The 24,285-nt window shown below is 47.0% G+C and overlaps 1 protein-coding gene across 1 annotated transcript; it reads left to right on the top strand.

Moving 5' to 3' along the window:
• The first annotated feature begins 18,366 nt into the window (after positions 1 to 18,366).
• On the top strand, positions 18,367 to 24,285 carry LOC118088929 (lysozyme C, milk isozyme-like). The gene is made up of 4 exons (XM_035123155.2): positions 18,367 to 18,517; positions 21,070 to 21,228; positions 22,835 to 22,916; positions 24,087 to 24,285. The coding sequence occupies exons 1-4, from the start codon at positions 18,379 to 18,381 to the stop codon at positions 24,151 to 24,153; spliced, it is 447 nt and encodes a 148-aa protein (XP_034979046.1). The 5' UTR covers positions 18,367 to 18,378; the 3' UTR covers positions 24,154 to 24,285.

The raw sequence follows: 24,285 nt of genomic DNA on the forward strand, positions 1-24,285 counted from the left end.
ATGGAGGCAGTGAGAGATTTTACTTTCTTGGGCTCCTTGATCACTGCAGATGGTGACAGCAGTCACGAAATTAAAAGACTCCTGCTTCTTGGGAGAAAAGCAATGACAAACCTAGACAGCATCTTAAAAAGCAGAGACATCACCTTGCTGACAAAGGTCCGTATAGTTAAAGCTATGGTTTTCCCAGGAGTGATGTATGGAAGTGAGAGCTGGACCATAAAGAAGGCTGATCGCCAAAGAATTGATGCTTTTGAATTATGGTGCTGGAGGAGACTCTTGAGAGTCCCATGGACTGCAAGAAGATCAAACCTATCCATTCTGAAGGAAATCAGCCCTGAGTGCTCACTGGAACGACAGATCGTGAAGCTGAGGCTCCAATACTTTGGCCACCTCATGAGAAGAGAAGAATCCTTGGAAAAGACCCTGATGTTGGGAAAGATTGAGGGCACTAGGAGAAGGGGACGTCAGAGGACAAGATGGTTGGACAGTGTTCTCGAAGCTACGAACATGAGTTTGACCAAACTGCGGGAGGCAGTGGAAGACAGGAGTGCCTGGTGTGCTATGGTCCATGGGGTCACGAAGAGTCAGACACGACTAAACGACTAAACAACAACAACAAATGTAGATAAGAGAGTCCATTCTGTACATTAGCTCTGAAGGGTATTCTTTCTTGGCTTGGGTTTTATGTGAAGGACTGACAAAGAATCCACCACTTTCTATTATTTGGTTGATCTCTTGCATCTATTTGATGGATTAAAGAGCCCCTCTCCCTTCCCTCCCTTTGGCGAATCCTTAAATATGGAGCTGATCTTATCATAATCCAAAAAAGGGGAATCCAAGAACATTCACCTATAGCTGCAACTTAGCTTCGTTAGCTACTGAGGACTGCATGTGCACAGGTCTCAGAGCCATTTTTTGGTCACAGGATAGAACAGAGGATGGCAACATCAGAGCAACGGATTGGCAGACAACATAAAGCCTCTGGATTGGCCAGACTTGGTCTATAAATATACCAGGGTCTTCTTTCCCTTGCCTGTTCAAAAGAACAGCTCCTTCTGTCTGCTGTATTTCAGCAGGAACCATGGGTCCAGCTCCCTGCTTTGATTAGGAATGTGAGAAGAGCACAACTGGATCAAACAAAAGGTCTCTCTCAGGGTTGGGGGATCTTTTTCAGTCCAAGGGCGATGTTTCCTTTATGGGCAACATGCCAGTGGTAGGTGGGGCCAGAGGCAAAAGTGGACGGAACAACAAATGTACATTTTGCTTTTGTAAAATACGCTGTTTTCTACCTGTGCTCCGCACCCCATTTCCAGCTTCCATCCAGGCAAGCAAAAGGCATTGTCAGAGTGCCAGGGCATATTCCAGCCAGGCAGAGATACTCAAGGAGGATGTGAAGCAGGGCTGGTGAGAGGGTGGCCATGGGAGAAGAGGTGTGGGTTTGGGGGAGAATCCTGGGGGCTGGGTAGAGAAGCTTGGAAGGCTGAATTTCCCCACCCTTGCCCTCTCTTGCTTACCATCCTTCTTCCCTGCAGTGGCCAACCAGATACCCCTACAAACTCCCTAAGATATGGTTAGGTAAAGGTAAAGGGACCCCTGACCGTTAGGTCCAGTCGTGACCGACTCTGGGGTTGTGCGCTCATCTCGCTTTATTGGCCGAGGGAGCCGGCATATAGCTTCCAGGTCATGTGGCCAGCATGACAAAGCCGCTTCTGGCAAACCAGAGCAGCACATGGAAACGCCGTTTACCTTCCCACTGTAGCGGTTCCTATTTATATACTTGCATTTTGACGTGCTTTCGAAGTGCTAGGTTGGCAGGAGCTGGGACCAAGCAACGGGAGCTCACCCCGTCACAGGGATTCGAACCGCCAACCTTCTGATCAGCAAGCCCTAGGCTCAGTGGTTTAACCACAGCGCCACCTGGGTCCCTAAAATATGGTTACCAGATTTTTTTCAATGAATCCGGGGACACTTTTTTTTTTTTTTTTTGAAGCTGAGTAGCAACAGGGAGTCAGTAGTGGGGATGGTGAAGCAAAAGACCCTGGGCCCAAGCACATATGCATATTGTATAAAAGTGCAAAGCCCTTCTTTCGCACCCTGTGAAACATAAATGCGCAGGTTTTTTTTAAAAAAAAAAACCTGGGCAACGGCGTGCCGCACACCCATGACTCCCGAGCCTTCCCCAATCTCCTTCCCCCTTCCCCCTTTGTTTTGACAGATCAGGGGAGGTTCGGGAGTCACAGGAGAGTGGCCATTGCCCAGGAGGGGGCAGCCTTGAAGTGCAGTTGACTCTGGCTGGCTTCAGGAGCTGCTCGCTGCTCGCTGCTGTGGCACAGGAAAAATGGTGGGTGCCACGACAGCGAGCAGCGAGCAGCTCCTGAAGCCAGCCAGAGCCAACTGCGCTAACAGGCTGGGTCCGGGCTGCTGAGGCTGCCGCTGCCATGTTTCCCAGGGACAGATTTGCAAATCTGGGGACATTCCACGGATGGAATTTGTCCGGGGACAGATTTGCAAATCCGGGGACTGTCCCCGGGAACTGGGGGCGTCTGGTAACCCTACCCTAAGAGGATAGGAGCACAACAACATTCTCCTGCTGCTGATTGTACAGCGAAACAGTCCCAGCACCATTGTGGGAGGTGGGGGGGGAATCCATCAGCAGTTAGGATTTGGATACTGTTGACCTTGTCCCATGGAAAAGAAAAAGCACAATGCGTCCAAGGCACTTGAAATTTTGCCACTCTGATGCTTGCCTTGATTGCTTTAAAGTCCATAACTCAGGCAACACGACCATTTTGAACTTCTCTCACAGTGATTTTTAGCAGCACAGTGTAGCTATTTCCATTTAGAGGTACACATGCAGGGAATGAGATCTGCTCACACAATGGGTCTTTCCTCTAAACCTGTTCTTGTCAGGAAGCTGTCAGCAGCTCCCGGCTGGTTGCCCAGGAAAGTATAAAGAAAAGGGAAAGTTCCTTACCGTTCTTTTTTATTTCAGTCTTTACAGAGAGAGGCTACAGAACTCAGTCTCTTGGATAATGGTGTTGTCCTGAGTGAATCTCCACCCCCGTCTCTCCCACTTCCTCATTCGTCATCCTCATCACCTCCTCTACGGGTACTGCTATGTGCCCTCTGTCTTTGAGCTCTTTGCTCTCCTACTTTTAAGGCTCGCCAGGTTCTGGGAGATGGAGGGTCTGGAATGCTTTTTAACAACAATGTGTCAGCTAGGTGTCGTTCCGACTCTCCCATGACTTCCCAGCTTCCCCCCTCATCTGCCTCTGAGCTGCGGCTTCCCTCAAACCCCTGTTGTAAATCTATACCAGGCACCCCCAAACTTCGGCCCTCCAGATGTTTTGGACTACAATTCCCAACATCCCTGACCACTGGTCCTGTTAGCTAGGGATCATGGGAGTTGAAGGCCAAAACATCTGGAGGGCCGCAGTTTGGGGATGCCTGATCTATACTGTCTTCCTTTCCCTCCTCCTGGGGATGCAGTCTCCACCATTTCTCCTCTGCCCAGTCCCTGACAGTTCTAGGAGTTCACACACAAAAGAAACCAAGATCACGTATAAATGTACTCAACCACAAAACAGACGTGACCAGCTGATAATTGTCTCAAAATTGCATAATTATTATATATAAACTGTTGTTGTTGTTTAGTTGTTTAGTCGTGTCCGACTCTTCGTGACCCCATGGACCATAGCACGCCAGGCACTCCTGTCTTGCACTGCCTCCCATAGTTTGGTCAAACTCATGTTCGTAGCTTCGAGAACACTGTCCAACCCTCTCGTCCTCTGTCGTCCCCTTCTCCTAGTGCCCTCAATCTTTCCCAGCATCAGGGTATTTTCCAGGGAGTCTTCTCTTCTCATGAGGTGGCCAAAGTATTGGAGCCTCAGCTTCACGACCTGTCCTTCCAGTGAGCACTCAGGGCTGATTTCCTTCAGAATGGATAGTTTTGATCTTCTTGCAGTCCATGGGACTCTCAAGAGTCTCCTCCAGCACCATAATTCACCATATAAACTAAATAAATTATCCAATGATAATGCTTGTAGTATTGCTAGTCCATGAAGTAAGAAAGTAATTATCAAAGGTGTACAGCACATATTGTGGAGTCCGCCAAAAGTTCTGTAATCCTGCCAATCCAACAAATGCAGTTGAAATTCTCACGAAGCTAATTTGGCGAAACAAGGACTATAATCCGGATAACCTTATCCCTGGATTGTGTGCCTCTTCGCGAGAATTTCAACTGCATTTGTTGGATTGGCAGAACTTTCGCTGGACTCCACAATATGTGCTGTACACCTTTGATAATTACTTTCCTATTTCATGGCCTAGCGGACTAGCAATACTACAAGCATTATCGTTGGAATGAACTCTTGCATACCTTTGAACTTCCTACAGTATTCTATGGGAGCAAGGGACCTAATTTGAATTTGGAAATATTGACGTCTTAGTTTTGGTTTAGTTTATATATAATAATTATGCAATTTTGAGACAATTATCAGCTGGCCACGTCTGTTTTGTGGTCGGGTTCTAGGAGTTCCCCATGCCCTCTAGATTTAGGGAGGTGCAAGAAGGGGAGAGAGAGTGGAGGGAAGTCCCGTTGTGCGAGTGGGCCTCATTCTGCACACACAACAACTTAGCTGAATCCCACCCAGTGTCTTGACCATATATGCATGAAATGTGTGCAGATCAACAAAGCAAAATACAATAAAAAGAAGTTGAACTTGGAAACAAATCTGAACAAAGCAGCCACGTCACACATCATGAAAGCAGCATTGTTGATACTTCTAAAAACAGAGGTGGTGAACCTGTCCCAGAAAACCATCTAGGGGTCACCTGCCAGTATTGAGCGTGACCAGAGTGAACGGCAGTGGAGCAACAGGTGTGACCTTTGCACATTAGGCTCCATCCCAGCCAGGAAAACTTCAGCAGTTTGCACACATCCATCTCCATCTCCCGTCCAAGCAAACAAGAAGCATTATTCAAGGCATGTTGCTGCCAGGGAAAAGCAGCAAAGAAGGGTGCAGAGCAGGCCAGGGAGGGGTGTGGCCTGGGAAGAAGAAGAAGAGTTTGGATTTGATATCCCGCTTTATCACTACCCGAAGGAGTCTCAAAGCGGCTAACAATCTCCTTTTCCCCTCCTCCTCCACAACAGACACCCGGTGAGGTGGGTGGGGCTGAGAGACTTCAAAGAAGTGTGACTAGCCCAAGCAAGGTCACCCAGCAGCTGCATGTGGAGGAGCGGAGACGCGAACCCAGTTCCCCAGATTACAAGTCTACCGCTCTTAACCACTACACCACACTGGCTCTCCTAGGAAAGGCCTAGGGGCCAGACAGAGTGGCCTGGAGGGCCGCATTTGGTCCCAAGGTCTCAGGTTCCTCACTCTCCCTTCTAAAACAATGTGCCACAAAGGCATCCATGTGATGCTGCTGTCATGTCAATTTTCTGGGATGAATATTGCCCTTTTCACGTGAAAAGAACTGTTACTGGTTCAGTCTGGGAACAAAGTATATTTGCCAGGCTTGGCTGCTCTCAGACTGGTCATACTGGCTGCTGAAGAACCCTATGGGCCCCTCCAGACGTCCTCTTATTGCACATGGATGGACATTTGTTCTTGGAGTTGCCAGGTCAGGAGCGTCCCACACCCAGAGATTCCAGTGCCCCAACCTGATGTCATGGGGCAGGCCCCAGCGATGTCACTAAGCAAGACACAATAAGCATTAAACACAATTGCTGAGAGCGTATCATTCAGATAAAAAAACGCAGAGCCCAACAAATGAGCAAACAAGTCACTGGTTGGAAATTCAGGTAGAAACTGTAGCTAAAGGATGCTTTCATAGCTCCAGAGGAAGGGAGGGGTCCATTTCTTCTCACATGCTGAGGGAGCCTGGGTAGGGAAAATTTAATCTAGCTTCCTTGTTACTGGCCAGAAGGGTTCAAGTGCCCTCAAGCACTTAAATAACTTGGTTCACCAAGTGGAGAAGTATCCTTGGCACAAGAGGATCAAGACGAATAGCTGTTCATCCCCTAAGCAATGGGTCCCTTCGGAGGAACTGCTTCCCTCTTTCTCAGAGTGATACTCTGCTTCCTTAAGACCGTCATTCTCCCTGATAGCAGCGCAGCTACCGTTCTGGCAGTGGGACACAGCTATAACAACAACAACAATCTTTATTACGGTCCATAGACCCATCAATTCGTTACCAAGCGATACACAGCTGGGACACCCCACCCTCAAACCACTCAGACATCTTACTCAAATTCGGAATAGGAAACATTAGTTCTTGTGACCACCAATAAAAACTTTGCCACTGCTAGTGTTCTGGCATTTGACCGGTCTTCCAATAGGAACCTGATATAGAAATCCTCTGATTTTCCTGGGAGCAAGGCTAGCAGGGGTGAAATCACTTCAGCCCTAGCTTGCTCAAACTTCCCACAGTGCAGCACAATGTGTTTTATAGAATCTACATCATGGGTGCACGAGCACAGTCTTTCCTGGTAGGGTACTCCTCTCATCCTGCCCTCCAGCACTGCAGAGGGGAAAACATTCAGTCTTGCTTTTGTGAACAGCCTTCGGTAGTTTGGCACTGTCAAGTTTTGAATATAGGCTGCTGGCTTAAAGACATGCCCATATTGTACTCCTACTGCCAATGGACTGCAGATCGCAAGTGATTGATGTCGTAGATCACTGTGTGAATTATCCCAAAGTCTTTGCTTTAAGGCAGGCATGTCAAACCTGCGGCCCTCCAGATGTTTTGGCCTACAACTCCCATGATCCCTAGCTAGCAGGACCAGTGGTTGGGGAAGATGGGAATTGTAGTCCAAAACATCTGGAGGGCCGCAGGTTTGACATGCCTGCTTTAAGGTCTTTAGGGCACCTTCATATCCCAGGCAATAGAGTTGGGTGGGTGACAGACCTAAAGCAGTGGCTTTTCTCGCCATGGTTTTCTGCCATTGGCTGATGTATTCCTCATTGTTCAGGTATTTATACAGTCCCTCCCCAAGTTCAAATACTGCAATCTTGAGCCAATGTTTTAGTGCAGCCCACCATGCCTTTGTTGAAATTGGGCATTCACCCGTTTCTAGCAGGAGTATGGAATTTCGAACACAATTGGGCACCCGAAGCAAGGATCGAATAAATTGTGCTTGGAAGCCATCTAGCTTAGGCAGGTCCCCATTCTGCCAGACATTTGCTGCGTACAGGATTTGGGGGACAGTTTTTGCATTGAATACTTTTAGAGCTGCTGGCACATACTTGCCGCCCTTTGTATGGAAGAATCGAAGTATGGCTAGTTTTGTAATCTCCGCCATTTGAAGGGAGGTTTGCCAGTGGTACTTCCATGATCTTGTATGGTGGAATGTTAGTCCTAAATAGCTGAAATGTTTAATCTGTTCAAGTTCATGGCCATCCAGTGACCAGTTTAACCGGGAAAAGCTTCTTTCAAATACTAGGATTTTTGATTTTTCATAATTTATTGTTAAGCCATTTCCAAGACAATAATCAGAAAATTTCATCAACAGGTGTTTCAAACCCGGTCTGGTGCGTGAAATTATGGCCGCGTCATCAGCATAAAGCAGCAAGGGGGTCCTTCTTATACCTATTTTTGGAAGGTGACCAACATCCCTGAAAGTCTCATCCATCAACTGCTCTGCCTCTCTTCGCATTTCTAAATCTGCCACCTTGCCCTCAAGAGAAAAGCTGTTTCCCTAGATAACCTGGAGCTCATTGCACCTCAGACACTTGTCCAACAGAGAGATAGGTATACTTGTGATGGACAGTTCTGTTATGAAAAATGTACCCCAAAATGCGTTGCCTTTTAAGAAGGACAGACGCGGGTCGGAAGCTCCAAAATTTGCACTAAGTTCAGCTCCGCCGGGAAAATGACAGAGACCACACAATGCTGTCAGGAAAAACAAACTGATCCCTTTATTGCAGAATGCAAAGCTACAGCTGTAGGGTCCCTGCCTCTGGAAAGAAGGAAGGAACCCCGGGAAATGGTGAAGTCCCCCTATATACCCTCCTGTTCATGCATGGAAATCTCTGGACTAGGAGGGAGGGGGAGACAAGGGCGACGGGTGGGAGATCGGATTAGCTGGGTGCGGAGATGACTTCTCCTTTCAGATGGAGAGATGTCAATCTCTCTTCTCCTGTCGTTGATGGTGCTCCCTGTTGTTTGGCAGGAAGGGCAATCAGTCGAGATGGGTGCAGAGGTGGGGCAGTTCCTGGCGATTTCCATGGGGTGGAAGTCCGCCCGGCAGTGTTTTCCTCCAGGCCATGGAAGGGTGGGCTACGTTGAGGATGGCAATTTATTTGAATAAAGTTGTTCCAGCTAATCCCTCTATTGTCCGTGTGTCCTTGAATGGGTATAGGGTGGTAGTAGGGCAAAGTTCAGGTGGGTTGGGATCATACAGGGTTCATACAGAAAATATACCTGGAAAACATACCTAATGCAGGGATTTCTAATTAAAAGGTAGCAGTCCTGACATATACAGTTCTAAGATATAAAACAGCAATTCTAATACAGAGGCAGCGGATAGAGATTTCATGGTAAGAGAACATATAATAGGCTGTATTATTAACTTGAGTAGAAAAGTTTAACTTTGGATTTGGGCGGTTTCCCCCCCCCCCCCTTCTTCTGGAAACATTGTTTTGTTCTGGGCGGAGGGGAGGTGGAGAGGGGAAATGTGTGAGTTTATGCTAACTGTTGTGCATATGCAGATCCTTAAGCCTTCCTTCAGGCAGGGTCGAGTCCTAGCTGGAGGGGTGGGGAGACAGGGAAGATGGCATTGAACAGGATTCTGGGTATTGCAGCTGTCAAATTCTGTCACCCCTCTCTGTTCATTAATAATGGTGTCCTGCAAACCCCCCCCAATATGATTTTATAACAATTTTATAACAGCCCCCTCTCTGAGGCAATATTGTTGTGTAACAACCAATCATTGCCTCATATAATCGACAGTGACGTATTCTCCATTTCACTGTATGCAGCAGTATTCTAGCACTTATGGGAAAAACAAGTGGTCTATGCTTTACATTTACCAGAAGATCCACCAATATTGACTGGAAAGTGTAGTTTGTTTGTTTGTTTTTACCTTTTTGTGTGTTGTCAGGTGTCAAAGCTAGCTCTCCTCTGGTCTCACACCTCCATCATGGCACAGCAGCAACAATCCCTGGTGAATCCCCTTAGGGCTTTCATATCGACCATGTCACCTGGCACTCACCATAGCTGCCACAGGTTTGGACATGTCATGAGAGAGATGCCTTTGCCTTGGGCTTTCTATGGGATTTTTTATTATAGGCTCTGGTCTTGCACTGTAGTAGGGAGTTGCTCAGTTACTCTTAAAGGGAGAAAGCTACTTGCACCTTGGATTCACTTGCCCAATTAGAACTGACCCAATTATAATTTATACAGCCCCATAAAAACCATTCTGAAAAGGGCACATGTCCAAATTGGTCAATTTAATTCTATAAGGAATCATTCCAGGTAAATCAAGGCATATACACCTTCTTGTATCTGCTGGTTTCATGAATCCTGAAACTGCTTCTTGGTAAAAAGAAGGCTGGCACACTACAAAGTGCCAGGTGAGATAAGGAAATGTGGTCATAAATTGATCTAAATCTCAATAATGGACTATGCAATAGCCTGATCTTTTAGAAAACATGAGTCCTCCATTGGGCGTATAAGGAATAATACCACCATACAATAACTTACTATACATTAAACATGAAAACAATTACACACAAAAATGCCCCCCCCTTTGTGGAAATAACATATACTTGTCAGGCATAGGTCAACGTTTCTGCATAATATCACGTAACATAAAACATAATTATATATCAGTTGCATATCTTGAGGCCAACTCTTAACAGGGCACAGAGTCCTGAAGTCAAAAGAGAGCATATGTCCTTGCAATTCACTTTCCCCCCTTTGTCAGCCCATATCCTTTTGGAATGAGATAGTTGTGGCCAGTTTGAAAACTCTGGTGTCTGTTGTTGCAGGTAAAAGTCTTGTGGTCCGGAGGATTTGGGTTCAAGGTTTTTTCCATCATTGCGTCTGTAGTAACATCTGTAGAAGGAGTATGCTGTAAGGGGCAGGGTTAGGGTACTTAAGGGCACAGTTAGAAGAAGGAAAGGGCAAAAGCCAAAGGGAAGAAGAGGGAAAAAGGGGAAAAAACATCTCCTGGAGTTTTCTTAGGAAGCTGCAAACAATAAAATCTTGATGCATTAAGTATTTTTTCTATATAATTACTACTGTTGTTAGCTGCTAAGTCTGTTTTCCTTTACCTAGGGGTTTATTATTATCATTATCATTATTATTATTATTATTACTACTACTACTACGGAAAGAATGACTTAGATGTTACATTCACATGTACAGAAATAAAGAGTAGAAATACAAAAAAAGTAGAAGTGCAAAATAAATCAAAAATAAGAACAAAATAATATTTAGATTACCACTCAAACAACAATTTTTTCAGATGGACTTGACACAAAAATCTCAGATTAAAAAAAAGAATTATTATCAAATAATATGAAGACATTATAAAGACCATACAGGTTAATATTGGACTGTAACCTAAAGATTTGAAGGTGAATGGTAAAATAATGGGGAAAAACCTTAAAAGTCATCATGTGCTATCTGATAAAAGAGAACTCTATGGGGAAAAACACAGATGGTACCTGAATAAACATCAGTCTAATAATGAGCATCTCAAATGAAAATAAAGAGTAGCAATCTAAAGTTGTACAAGTATGGTTAGATTAATTTCATAGACATAATGGAAAAACTGATTTAATAAATGAAAGCAGATTATTTGCAACCTAAAGAGAAGCATCAAAGTAAAGGAAATATATAAAACTATAGCGGGAAGTAAACTAATACAGCAGGGATTTAAGCTCGTTTTGCAGACTGTAAGGAAAGAAATTACTGTTTGTATCTCTTCACTACCCCCCCCCTTTTTTTTTTTTTGCTGTGGGAGAAAGGAAAAAATAAACACTTGTTACTGGGGTTTAGTCTTCTTAAAGGTTCACATATCCTTTAGAAATGTTCTTCCTGGGAAAGCTGTGAGAATAATTTTTGCATGTTAGGTTGGAACTTTGCAAGGGGGGAGGTTATGCAGGAGTTAATGCTTGGGGTGAAATGCAAATGCGAGATAAGTATCTGAAGGTGCTTCCTGAATACCCATTGGAAAGGGGGAGCAGACCCTTGGTTTGCATAGTCTGGAGTTTTTTCTAAGCCCTTGACTAAAATCACAATCAGTATCCTGTTGAAAGGGGAAACAAACAACAACAAAAAGTACTCAAGCGATGAAAGTACTCAAGCGATGAACTCAAAGTGGGAGTGCTGAGATATTTACCTCTGGAAAGAATTTTGCATATTAGATTTGGAATGATGGTCCAACACTTGACCCTTTTGTTTTCTCAAGTGACCCCCTGGAGTCAAAGACACATAAGGAAATTTAAACAAATTTTCCCCTGCATGGCACAGGCCCTTCAGCATTTGGTTGCTGTTTTTGTTTTGTTTTGTTTTTAACCTCCTTTTTCTCTCTATTTTTTCTCTTCAAGCTGGCATAGCCTCTGTGCATGTACAAAGTTCATGATTCAGAAATCCATTGTACCATTTGAAAGTGTTGCTGGTGTTGGCTGAATTACCATTTGAATAGAGGAAGGGAAGGGTGAATAGGTTAGATTTTACACAGAAACCCAACAATTTACACTTCCACCAAACCAGCAACAAAAAGTGGTCAAATTAAATTATTTTTGGTCAGTTTAAATCCATTTCTATAGCTTTTGTGTCCTGAGATATTTCTGACACCTCTTACTTCCTGTTCCTTGCTGCTTAGGAAGCAGGCTTATAAATCTTAAACTTTAAATATATAAAACTTCAACATCCAGACAACCCAATATTTTCACAGACAACCCAACCCAATATTTTCACAAGAAAGCTGCAAGAAAAGTTTGGTCAAATTAAACTCCTTAATGAAGTCATGGCACTAATTAGCCATGTTTACTGTACTATATAAACATCTCATACCCCAGGCAAAAGAAATCTAGATTTGCCCCCTTTATCTACAGGGTTTTTGGGGATACCCCAGGCAAAAGAAATCTAGATTTGCCCCCTTTATCTACAGGGTTTTTGGGGTGCAGACTTTTATTCAAAATATTTCACAAATGTGGATTATTATTATTAGTGTGCTTTCCCTCTAGTCATTAGCGGAACAATGACCCGCCCCCTTATGTACGGGTAAATGACCAGTCAGAATTCATAAATTGCAAATGTTTGGGTTTTTTTTAAATAACTTCAGCCATGGGCAGACTAAAATTCCCTGCCCCCTCATATATGGGAAAATGGCTACAGGGTCACAATTCATAAGATATTTTCTGCCATTTATTTACAAGGGAAAATGGTCAAGACTTTCATATGTGCTTAAACTTTAAACCTTAATAGACAAAATGGTAAAAACTTATATAATCACTCCTTAAAAACCAACGACACTCTTGTTCTAACTCTGAAAACCAATAATCTTTCCTTGCCAGAAAGCAGAGCTGGGCTGAATTTCAACCCATCACCACATCAGACACATTGCCTTTCACATAGCTCTAAAATGGAAGTTAGAAGGGACCCTGAGGTCATTTAGTCTAACCCTCTAAGATGCAGGATTCAGAAGATTTGACTGAGAATACCAACCCTATACAGAACCCTTTAGCAGATGAGTTTTTTCCTTAAGAGACTGATATGGGGAGCCCAACAATAACCCTTCTGTCCAACACAATTGAAGTTAAAACTAGACTCAGATAGACAATTCCTGGCTATGGAAGCTCTACTTTTGACAAACAAATCGCCTTTATAGGAATAGCTGTTCAATTTTCCTTTAGTCAATATTCCTCTAGTCACTTGGAGAAAGACTCCCCTTTGTAGCCTCTCTCAATAACAACATTTGCACACCTCATTCTCATATTTATCATGTTTAAGATTGATTGGTTCAACATTGTTTCTTTATACTAGAAATTTAAAACAAGTTGGCAGTTTTAACTATGCACACTTAAGAAGGCAGTCTATGGATGTTGTGGCCAATCTAAACACAACCCCACAACATTTCTAAACATTGAGTACATCTCTTATCCACTTATAGCTGGAGTTTATGAAGTGAATATTTTCAAGTTTCGAAATTTTTTCAAAGCATTGAGCAAGCATTTTCAAAGTTACAACTCTTTATTTTCCTTCATCCTGCCCCTCTTTTCTGTTGAAAAATGGGTAGGTACACACACACACACCTCTTTATACTTTTGGAGAGAGAAAAAAAAAAACCTTCTACAGCCTCTTTAAAACAAACCTTTACACACTACTTCCACTCTTTTTAATATTTGCCATGTTTTTGGGTTGATCAAGCCCTTACATAAAAATTATTTAAGCAAGCTTGCATTTTGTTTTGGTTTTTTCTTTTGTTTTTTTAGACCCTGAAACATTTCTTAAATACAATTGGAGGCGTCTATCAGAGTTCAGACGGGAAGTAAGCTCTCCTTGGGCTTATTTCTCCCCTGAAGCCTGCAGAGTTGTCTCTTTGGACAGGGGTGCACCCATTTTTGCCCTGGTCAGTCTCCGAAGGGGCACTTGCGCAAGTTCTAGCCCTGGGCAGTCTCCGACGGGGCTGTGTGGGGGGGTCTCTCGGGGTTCTGGGGATTCCTGGGGAACCTGGGGCACGTCTAAGGAAAGTGGACAGACTCCGATAGGAAAGTGGACCGACTCCGATAGGAAAGTGGGCTTGGGAAGGTTTGCTAAAGGGCTCTCTAAGGGAAAATGGGGTTTGGAAAGTCTCCTTAGGAAAACGTTCTAGGAAAGTGGACACACTCCGAGGAGGACTCCTATTCCCCCCCACAATTTAATAGTGCCACAGCAATCTCCCTGCCTCTTGCTCTCTAGACTCAGGTCCTACTGAACGCTTGCCTACGCAATGCCAGATCGGACCTGAGGAATGCAAAGTAGGAAAAGGGAACGGGCGCACTTGCAATCTCTGGTCATGGGTCATACCTAACAAAAGGTCGCCATGGCAGAGGGGCGTCTTCACCCGGGATAGCTAAGCGAGAGAAGGAAGAGTTGCCAAGGCTCGCTATCTGGGCAAAACTCCGACGGACAACAAGCCTTGGGGAGGAAAAGGGCAGCCGCAAAACCTCCAGCCTGGGCAGACTCCGACGGGCTTTGGGCTTTTTGGCTATGAAAAATAGGAAAGAGTTTGATTGCTGTGACAATTCCCACCCCGAAAAGCCAATTTCCCTATTGATACTCACGTCGCAGCGCGCTGCCTTCTTTTCCTGAAGCTTGATCACCTCGCGACAACAGGAGAAGAAAATCTTGGAAAACAACCCCCACGGCCGTCTGGATCCTGTTTGTTTTCCCTGTGTGGTCCCGCTAAGGATCCCAGTTAGGCCAGAACTCCAGGGACAGTCGGGGAAGGGGATCCCCCCTGCAAATGGCTGGGTGCGCTTGGGCTCCCCAACCACGGCGCCCCAAGAGTACGGCTAAACGGAGTCTCCTGCCCTGGCTCGCCATATTGTTATGAAAAATGTACCCCAAAATGCGTTGCCTTTTAAGAAGGACAGACGCGGGTCGGAAGCTCCAAAATTTGCACTAAGTTCAGCTCCGCCGGGAAAATGACAGAGACCACACAATGCTGTCAGGAAAAACAAACTGATCCCTTTATTGCAGAATGCAAAGCTACAGCTGTAGGGTCCCTGCCTCTGGAAAGAAGGAAGGAACCCCGGGAAATGGTGAAGTCCCCCTATATACCCTCCTGTTCATGCATGGAAATCTCTGGACTAGGAGGGAGGGGGAGACAAGGGCGACGGGTGGGAGATCGGATTAGCTGGGTGCGGAGATGACTTCTCCTTTCAGATGGAGAGATGTCAATCTCTCTTCTCCTGTCGTTGATGGTGCTCCCTGTTGTTTGGCAGGAAGGGCAATCAGTCGAGATGGGTGCAGAGGTGGGGCAGTTCCTGGCGATTTCCATGGGGTGGAAGTCCGCCCGGCAGTGTTTTCCTCCAGGCCATGGAAGGGTGGGCTACGTTGAGGATGGCAATTTATTTGAATAAAGTTGTTCCAGCTAATCCCTCTATTGTCCGTGTGTCCTTGAATGGGTATAGGGTGGTAGTAGGGCAAAGTTCAGGTGGGTTGGGATCATACAGGGTTCATACAGAAAATATACCTGGAAAACATACCTAATGCAGGGATTTCTAATTAAAAGGTAGCAGTCCTGACATATACAGTTCTAAGATATAAAACAGCAATTCTAATACAGAGGCAGCGGATAGAGATTTCATGGTAAGAGAACATATAATAGGCTGTATTATTAACTTGAGTAGAAAAGTTTAACTTTGGATTTGGGCGGTTTCCCCCCCCCCCTTCTTCTGGAAACATTGTTTTGTTCTGGGCGGAGGGGAGGTGGAGAGGGGAAATGTGTGAGTTTATGCTAACTGTTGTGCATATGCAGATCCTTAAGCCTTCCTTCAGGCAGGGTCGAGTCCTAGCTGGAGGGGTGGGGAGACAGGGAAGATGGCATTGAACAGGATTCTGGGTATTGCAGCTGTCAAATTCTGTCACCCCTCTCTGTTCATTAATAATGGTGTCCTGCAAACCCCCCCCAATATGATTTTATAACAATTTTATAACAGTTCAAAACACTGAAAAGCCTATACTCCCCTCCTGGCTTTCTTCCCACATACTTGTTTTTGTGCTTCTTACTTTATTGAAAGCTTGGGTCAAGGAAAGGAAAGGCAGGGTCGGTTGTCCTGGCCTCCTGGCCCTGCTGCCCATCTCCCACATCTGCTCAACTCACCTGGATGTTTTTTCAGCCAGGGTTCCCATTACCTCATGGACTGGGATCCCTTAGCAGGGTTGTGCCACAAAATATTGGGCCACCAAGACCTGTTTTTGAAGAACTAATATGCAAGAATAGGACTCCTGACTGTTAGGTCCAGTCACGGATGACTCTGGGGCTGCGGCACTCATCTTACTTTACTGGCTGAGGGAGCCAACGTTTGTCCGCAGACAGTTTTTCCAGGTCATGTGGCCAGCATGACTAAGCCGCTTCTGGCAAACCAGAGCAGCGCACGGAAACGCCGTTTACCTTCCTGCCGGAGCGGTCCCTATTTATCTACTTGCACTTTGACGTGCTTTCAAACTGCTAGGTTGGCAGGAGCTGGGACCGAGCAACAGGAGCTCACCCCATTGCAGGGATTCGAACTGCTGACCTTCTGATCGGCAAGCCCTATGCAAGAATACACAGACATGAAAATACTCGGCACCCTTCCCAGGGGTGAAGGAACAGGCTGACTGCCTTTGCAAACAACAAGGTGCCAGATTTTCCACTGGACAAAAACAATAAGCAGGGAACAAATCAGAGGGCATCACGTCCCACTGTTTGCTCTGGGTTCAGGAGGTGGGAAGATAAGATAAGACGGTGAAAGTCAGGGACAGCCACAGGAGAGTCCTTTTGACTAGACCAGGCGACAGCAACGTTGTCTGCCTGTGGGCCAGAGGATTTCCATGGGCCGCACAGTCGCAGATGCGATTTCCGGTGCTGGCTGCCCATTTCCAAAATGTCCGCAGTGCCAGAAATCGCTTCTGCAGCTGCGTAGATGCGATTTCCGGCACCGCTCGACGAGTCCCCGTGCCGCGCCGGTTTACCGCAGCACAAGGGGGACTTGCCGAGCGGGCGGCTCGGTTCATGGGCGGCCCGTGGGCCGGATAAACGGCCTCCATGGGCCGTATCTGGCCCATGGGCCGGAGGTTGCCGATGCCTCCAGATGTTTTGGCCTGCAACTCCCATGATCCCTAGCTAACAGGACCAGTGGTCGGGGAAGATGGAAATTGTAGTCCAAAACATCTGGAGAGCCGAAGTCTGGGGATGCCTGGACTAGACCATGGAAATTGCCAAGAGCAGAGGCAAAGCCAATTGCTATAGTGAAAGAAGAAGGTGTCATGTGATTGACAAGCGGTGCCCCATCACCACCACCACCATTTTATTTATATGCCACCTTTCCACAGTTAAAACAATGCTCAAGGCAGCTTACAAAATGAAAAGATTTACATAATTACAAACATAGCAAAGTAGTCATAAAAATAAATAAAACACATCAAAAACTACATAACCAAACCAAAAATAAAGATACAAAAAATTAATATCAATAACAACAAAAACTCCCGACAAAACTTTCTCCCAAATACTTGCTGGGCAGCAGCAGCAGCAGTTCTTATGAAGCCTGTCAGGCCCCACCCTGAGCCAGGTGGAGCAGGGGCGTAGCCAGGATGAAAATCAGGGGGAGCAAGGGGCAGGGCAAGGGAGGGGCCAAGGGGAGGGGGAGGGGCACAGTGGGGCAAGGAAAGCTCCCTTCTCCCTTGCCAGCTTTCCCTCCTCCCCCTCCGCGATCAGCAGGGGCAAGGGGGAGCCAGGATCAGCCCGAAATCAGGCTGCTCCGACTCCCTCCTCCACCTCCGCGATTGGCAGGGGCGCGGGGGAACCAGGATCAGCCTGAAATCGGGCTGCTCCGACTCCCTCCTCTCCCTCCATGGTCGGCAGGGCAGGTAGAGAGAAAGCCCCAGAGCCGCGCAAAGCGGTTGCCTGGCTTCCCTTCCACCTGCCCCACAGCCAGCCAGGGAGAAGGGAGACGGCACTGGGCGACGGCGGGCAGCGGGGCAGGCTGGCCAGCGGCCCTGCTTTTAGGGGGGGCAATTGCCCCCTCCTGCCCCCCTGCCTACGCCCATGAGGTGGAGAGAGGCAGGAACCTCAGGCTCCCAGCAGGTCAGACTTACCCACTCACCTGCCTTTTCCTTGTGAGGCTGATCCTGATCAGGCTCTGGCCCGTGGAGCCAAAAAGTGTCTACATTTCTGCACTAGTGCAAAAAATTCCTTGAATATGGCCCATTAGGTCCATTAATTTCAGCAGGTCTATGCTGAGTAAAACTTAGCTGAATACCAACCATAGAAAGTTCTCATAAATTACCCTATTTGTACGTTAAAGTAAAAAATTCTAATACAGGAATTAAATTGATTAGATTGTGAATTTATCAAATAGAGTATGGCAATACTTCTTTCTTTAATGAATTAATTAAAATCTAGTAATACAACTTGGAACTTGGAGCTAGGGCTCTCAGCCCTCTGCCACACGGAGTGGAAGCCAAAGAGTCATGTCCCCTTATTCTTGTTGACACACACACACACACACACACACACACATGCTGATTAGCTAAGCAAGGTCAGGGTGAACGTCCTCAAGGGTCTGGCAACATCATGCAGAGCTGGGCTGCTTTCCAGAGGAGTGCCAAAGAGCCTATATAAAAGCAGGCGTGACACCCCTACCAACCATCTTGACCGTCTGCACTACAACGATGAAGGCTCTTTGGCTGCTGCCCTTCCTCGCCGGTCTCCTCACCACAGGAGAAGGCATGGTCTATGGCCGCTGTGAGCTGGCTCAGAGGCTCCAGCAGTTGGGCTTAGATGGTTACGCTGGCTATAGCCTGGCCAACTGTAAGTCCATTGGGGGGACATCTGGGTATTGGCTAGGCAAGCATTATGAAAAGACATGGGGGGCAGCGGTGGAAGGTGGCTGTGCACTACATCTGTGGAGAGAAGCTTCTGGGTCTGACTGACTAGGTGTGTAGCTGTAATTATGAGAGGAAGGTGGCCTCCCTCCACATTTCTATAGCTAACTTTGAACATCCTGCTATAGGGCTGCTATAGGACGCGGGTGGCTCTGTGGTCTAAACCGGAAGGTCGGCGGTTCAAATCCCCGCGATGGGGTGAGTTCCCGTTGCTCTGTCCCAGCTTCTGCCAATCTAGCAGTTCGAAAGCACACCAGTGCAAGTAGATAAATAGGTACCGCTGTGGAAGGAAGGAGGTTTCCTTGTGCTCTGGTTTCTGTCACAGTGTCCCGTTGGGCAGAAGTGGTTTAGTCATGCTGGCCACATGACCCAGGAAGCTGTCTACGGACAAACGCTGGCTCCCTCAGTCTGAAAGCGAGATGAGTGCCGCTCCCTATAGTCACCTTTGACTGGGGTCCTTTACCTTTTTACCTTATAGGGCTGCAGGAATAGGGTGTAAATGATGTGTATGAATGAGTGAGCTGGGGTGAAGAATGTGGTTTGTGCAGCCACATACAGAGAAGTGGAAGGGTGTAGTGTAGGGGTGAATGTGATGAAGCCAGGAACATTTCTTGGAGATGGAATTGTCCAGAGGTGTTGGAAATACCTGAAATAATTACCCCTACCCCTACTACTATTTTGTCTTAAATCTAAAGGTAAAGGGTAAAGGGACCCCTGACCAGACCAGAGCAGCACATGGAAACACCGTTTACCTTCCCGCTGTAGCGGTTCCTATTTATCTATTTGCATTTTGACGTGCTTTCGAACTGCTAGGTTGGCAGGAGCTGGGACCAAGCAACGGGAGCTCACCCCGTCACAGGGATTCGAACCGCCGACCTTCTGATCAGCAAGCCCTAGGCTCAGTGGTTTAACCACAGCGCCACCTGGGTCCATTTTGTCTTAAATCTAGCAGGGTTTTAAATTTGCCCTGCAAGCCTGTCTTCCCAAAACCACACCCACCTGCCTCTCACCTGATACCACCTAAGTGTGGTAGCCAATGCACGGTCGGAAGCTGTGAAATACACTCCTGGTTGTGCAGAGGAAGCCGGCTTCAACTCTTCCATCTATCAGCTGATTGGGGGTGGGGGTGGGGTAAAGCTGAAGTCTGCTGAATGTGCTGCACAGGAGAGTTTCCCACAGGGAACTCACCTGTGCAGCCAGTGCCTTAAAAAACCCAGTCAGCTGATGGGTGGGAGAGTTGAAGCCTGCTGGATCAGCCACGTACCTGCCAGCCGGCTGGCTCAAACCACTTTGAAAGCCCTATGGTCAGCACTTCCCAAAGTTGGACAACACACTTGCCAATCATCTGATGTCATGTTAACATCATGTGATTAATGAGTGAGTAGTCCAACTCTCATGTGTCAAAGTCGGTCTGTGGGGTGGAACCGGAGAAGGAGCCCAAAAGTTTCCCTGCCACCAGAACAGGGTCTCCCCTCTGCCGCACCACCTTTTTGTGGGACAAGTCCAGAACTGGACAAGACCCTGGAGGAAGAGGAGGAATCTGATGTTGGACTTACAGGATTCAGAACAGAGTGACTGGATCCCAGATGCAAAAGAGGAGAAGACTCCTGGCACCTTGAATGGTGGTGCAGAAGAGGGCATTTCAGCAGATGTTAACACAGTTTCTGAATACCCCCCCTTTTTTTTAGTGAACTATGGAAAGGTTTTAGTGAACTATGGAAAGGTAAGGGACCCAGGTGGCGCTGTGGGTTAAACCACTGAGCCTAGGGCTTGCTGATCAGAAGGTCGGCGGTTCGAATCCCTGTGATGGGGTGAGCTACCGTTGCTTGGTCCCAGCTCCTGCCAACCTAGCAGTTCGAAAGCACGTCAAAATGCAAGTAGATAAATAGGAACCGCTACAGCGGGAAGGTAAACGGTGTTTCCATGTGCTGCTCTGGTCTGCCAGAAGCGGCTTTGTCATGCTGGCCACATGACCTGGAAGCTGTATGCCGGCTCCCTCGGCCAATAACGCGAGATGAGCGCTGCAACCCCAGAGTCGGTCACGACTGGACCTAATGGTCAGGGGTCCCTTTACCTTTTATGGAAAGGTGCAGGAGTTCTTTTGCATCTGGCTGCTATACTTAAAGGGGAATCAGTAGATACTCTCTGGAGATCACCACCCTGAAAGATCTCTCAACTATCCCTAGTCCTGCTTGTGGGATCCTTGGTTCTGCCAAGCTCCTCAAGTGTCCTGGAACAGGGCAGAAAAGGGTGGGGCAGCAGCACCCACTATGAATCTGCTCAGTTTGGGCTTTGCCAGTGCTGAAGAAACACTTGAGCTTCCTGTGACTTCTTGTTGGACAGCGGCCCTGCCACCCTCAACGTCCGGCACATTGACTCACTGGACAGGATTTCGAAACACGTGTGGGTGTGAAGAATGGGGCATCCTCCTCAGCATCTGCACACTTAGTTCTGACCTTATCCCGCCTTCTGTCTCAGGGGTCTGCACAGCATGCCACGAGAGCAGCTACAATACCGAGGCCATACACTACGACTCTGACGGCAGTGCTGACTACGGCATCTTCCAGATCAACAGCCGTTATTGGTGCCAGAGTCCCAGCGAGCCAAGTTCCAACATATGCGGAATTCAATGCTCTGGTGAGAATCGGCTCCCCCTGGAGGGAGATTTGCCTCATTCAGAGATGGAGAACCTTTGGCCCACCAGATGTTGCTGGTCTACAGTTCCCACCATCCTTGCCCATTGGTCTTGTCTTGCTGGCTGGGGCTGATGGAAGTTAGAACCAAACAACACCTGGAGGGCCACAGGTTCCCAACCCCAATATAAATTGTGATCAATTGCTTCTGGGAGACAGAACGGATCAGTTGTCCTTCCTCACACTGGATCATTCTGCTTCAGCTCTTTGCAGGTGTGGCGTTTGCACTCCCAAAGATAAAAAGTCAGATAGCTATGGGTCAGCAGTCTAGCTTGACCGAATATTCATATGTTGATGCACCTGCTGGCTGGGAAAGCCTCAGTTTCCTACCTGAAATGCAGCCCTCCTAGCCGGGAGATTTCAAGTTCCACATGTAGTCTTTTTGGACATTAATTTGTGTAGTCAGTTCATAGAAGATACATTTATTTGACTTGGTATTAGTAAGTGTTCCCCATATTTACCCTCTGGATACAAAAGGCCATTTCAAGCTGCATGCTAATAATAATAATAATAATAATAATAATAATAATAATAATAATAATAATAAATTTTTATTTATACCCCGCCCTCCCCAGTCAAAAACCGGGCTCAGGGCAGCTCACACCAACAGAACCACAATAAAACATAAAAACAATTAATTAAAATACAGATTAAAATACAGTATTAAAATTTAAAATGCAGCCTCATTTCAAGTAATCCATAAATCCAAGCCATGAGGGAGGAAAACACAAGGGTCAGGCTGAGTCTAACCCAAAGGCCAGGCGGAACAGCTCTGTCTTGCAGGCCCTGTGGAAAGATGACAAATCCCGCAGGGCCCTGGTCTCCTGGGAAAGAGCGTTCCACCAAGTTGGGGCCAGTACTGAAAAGGCCCTGGCTGTAGTAGTGGCCAATCTAGCCATTTTATGGCTCGGGATCTCCAGAATGTTGTTGTTTGTGGACCTTAAGGTCCTCCGCGGGGCATACCAGGAGAGGCGGTCCCGTAGGTACGAGGGTCCCAAGCCGCATAGGGCTTTAAAGGTCAAAACCAGCACCTTAAACCTGATCCTGTACTCCACCGGGAGCCAGTGCAGCTGGTAAAGCACTGGGTGAATGTGATCCCGCGGTTGGGACCCTGTAAGGAGCCTCGCCACGGCATTCTGCACCCGCTGGAGTTTCTGGGTCAGCTTTAAGGGCAGCCCCACGTAGAGCGAGTTACAATAGTCAAGCCTGGAGGTGATCGTCTATAATGGACAGAGGGTCAGTCTAGGGTGGCTACTTGTTGTTTCTTCCTGGCAGCTCCTGTTTCTTTAGCATTTGCAAAATACTGTAGACAGAAATTCCACATAGCGCTTCATCCCACCATCACAGCTTTCCCATGTTGGAAGATGCTACACCTTTTGTATTTCTGACTGCCTCATAGGAGCCATGCCAGGTGGGAGGGGAGAAATGGTAGCAACTATCGGAGGGTCAGTCAGTATTGTCTGGCCCCGTTTAATCTCTTTGGTCCCTTCAAAACTGCACCAGGCCTATAACATCCCAACATGCTCCTATCGCATCTGCTTTCCTTGTAGAACTGCTGACGGACAACATCGCCGTGGACGTGGCTTGTGCTAAGATTGTAGTTGACAATTCGCCCAATGGACTGGGTGCCTGGTAAGAAGCCCGCGAACTGTTGGGAGAAGGGTCTTCCCTTGTGAGAGGTGGAGGGACACCCTAAACACCACAATGACTGCAGAAGCACATGTTCTCTCTGAGCTGGGGGATATGAGGGTGCCACAATTATGTTAGAAATACTCCTGTTTGATTTGAAAATGGAAGCCACGGTTAAGTTGAGGTATGTCCACTTGAGACAGTCATTGTAAATGTGCAGCTGAATAGAATAGAAGTTGAATAGAAGTCTTTGGGGCGGGTTTGAATGTACAGGGAAACAAATCAGGTAACAAGCCTTGGATGAAGACATCCCCAACCCGCCCCAGGTCTGTACAGCAATGTAAAAATGTGAGTTGGAACACAGCAGGGGGACGACATCACTGTGTTTCTTCCCACTAATGTGCACTAGGTTGCCATGCCTGTGAAATGTGCTGCATTTCAGTTTTTCAAGGGGGGGCCACGGCAATCTGTTAGATCAGGGGTAGTCAACCTTTTTATACCTACCGCCAGGGCAGTCTCGAGCAGGTCGCATGCCCTGGTGCTGAGGGGCGGAGATCGCTCTGGCGCCCCCACCCTCGCAGGGCGCAGCATGGTTTCCGCGCAGCACCCTGCCTACAGGCCCGGCGCCCTGGTGCACCGCGCCACTGGGGGGTCTACCTAGAGCCGGCCCTGCCTACCGCCCACTAATGCATATTTCTTGATGGTAAAATTTCCTTACCGCCCACCAGTGCTCGATGGAAGGATTCAGCTTGTGCCGTAGAACCCCCTAGCGCCTACCTAGAATCCTGAAATGCCCACTAGTGGGCAGTACGGAGCAGGTTGACAACCCCTGTGTTAGATAATATTAATATACAGGTATGTTCATTAACACATCTATTTTAGTTAAGAAAGGTAGAGGGGGAAACAAATCAAGTGATGAAACAAAAGCATTGTGCACACTCATGTTTTCTCTGTATCCAGGGTATTTCCACCACTGGTTTGTGAAGCAGTGCACACACAACCGTAGCCACAAACTAGGTCGATCCAGTTGTGATATAACTGTGTTTTGATGCATTCTCCCCTCAACCCCAGCCAGCTTCAATCCAAATGGAGAAAACAGACAAGCTAGCTGTGTTTGAAGCTGATAACATGCATGCACAGTAGATGTTCTTATCTGTTCATTTTCCTCTCCAGGGTGGCATGGAGATTACATTGCCAAGGTCAGGACCTGTCTCAATATGTTGCAGGATGCGACTTGTAGAAGAAACACAATATCCTGGTGTCGGCAGGGATGCTAGAAAACTGACCTGAGCCTCAGTTATTATTACCTGTCAAGAAATTGTTCTGACTCAGTCGCAGAAATAAATGCACCAAAAAAGCAGTGGAGACCTGT

This window comes from Zootoca vivipara, chromosome 16 (assembly GCF_963506605.1).
Source record: "Zootoca vivipara chromosome 16, rZooViv1.1, whole genome shotgun sequence".
In the NCBI taxonomy this organism is placed as follows: domain Eukaryota; kingdom Metazoa; phylum Chordata; class Lepidosauria; order Squamata; family Lacertidae; genus Zootoca; species Zootoca vivipara.

Bases quoted from the DNA above. Each gene is read 5' to 3' on its own strand.
- LOC118088929 (XM_035123155.2), top strand. From the start codon at position 18,379: ATGAAGGCTCTTTGGCTGCTGCCCTTCCTCGCCGGTCTCCTCACCACA. The intron at 18,518-21,069 runs GTAAGTCCATTG...CTTCTGTCTCAG, and splicing joins TGGCTATAGCCTGGCCAACT to GGGTCTGCACAGCATGCCAC. The intron at 22,917-24,086 runs GTAAGAAGCCCG...TTTCCTCTCCAG, and splicing joins CCCAATGGACTGGGTGCCTG to GGTGGCATGGAGATTACATT.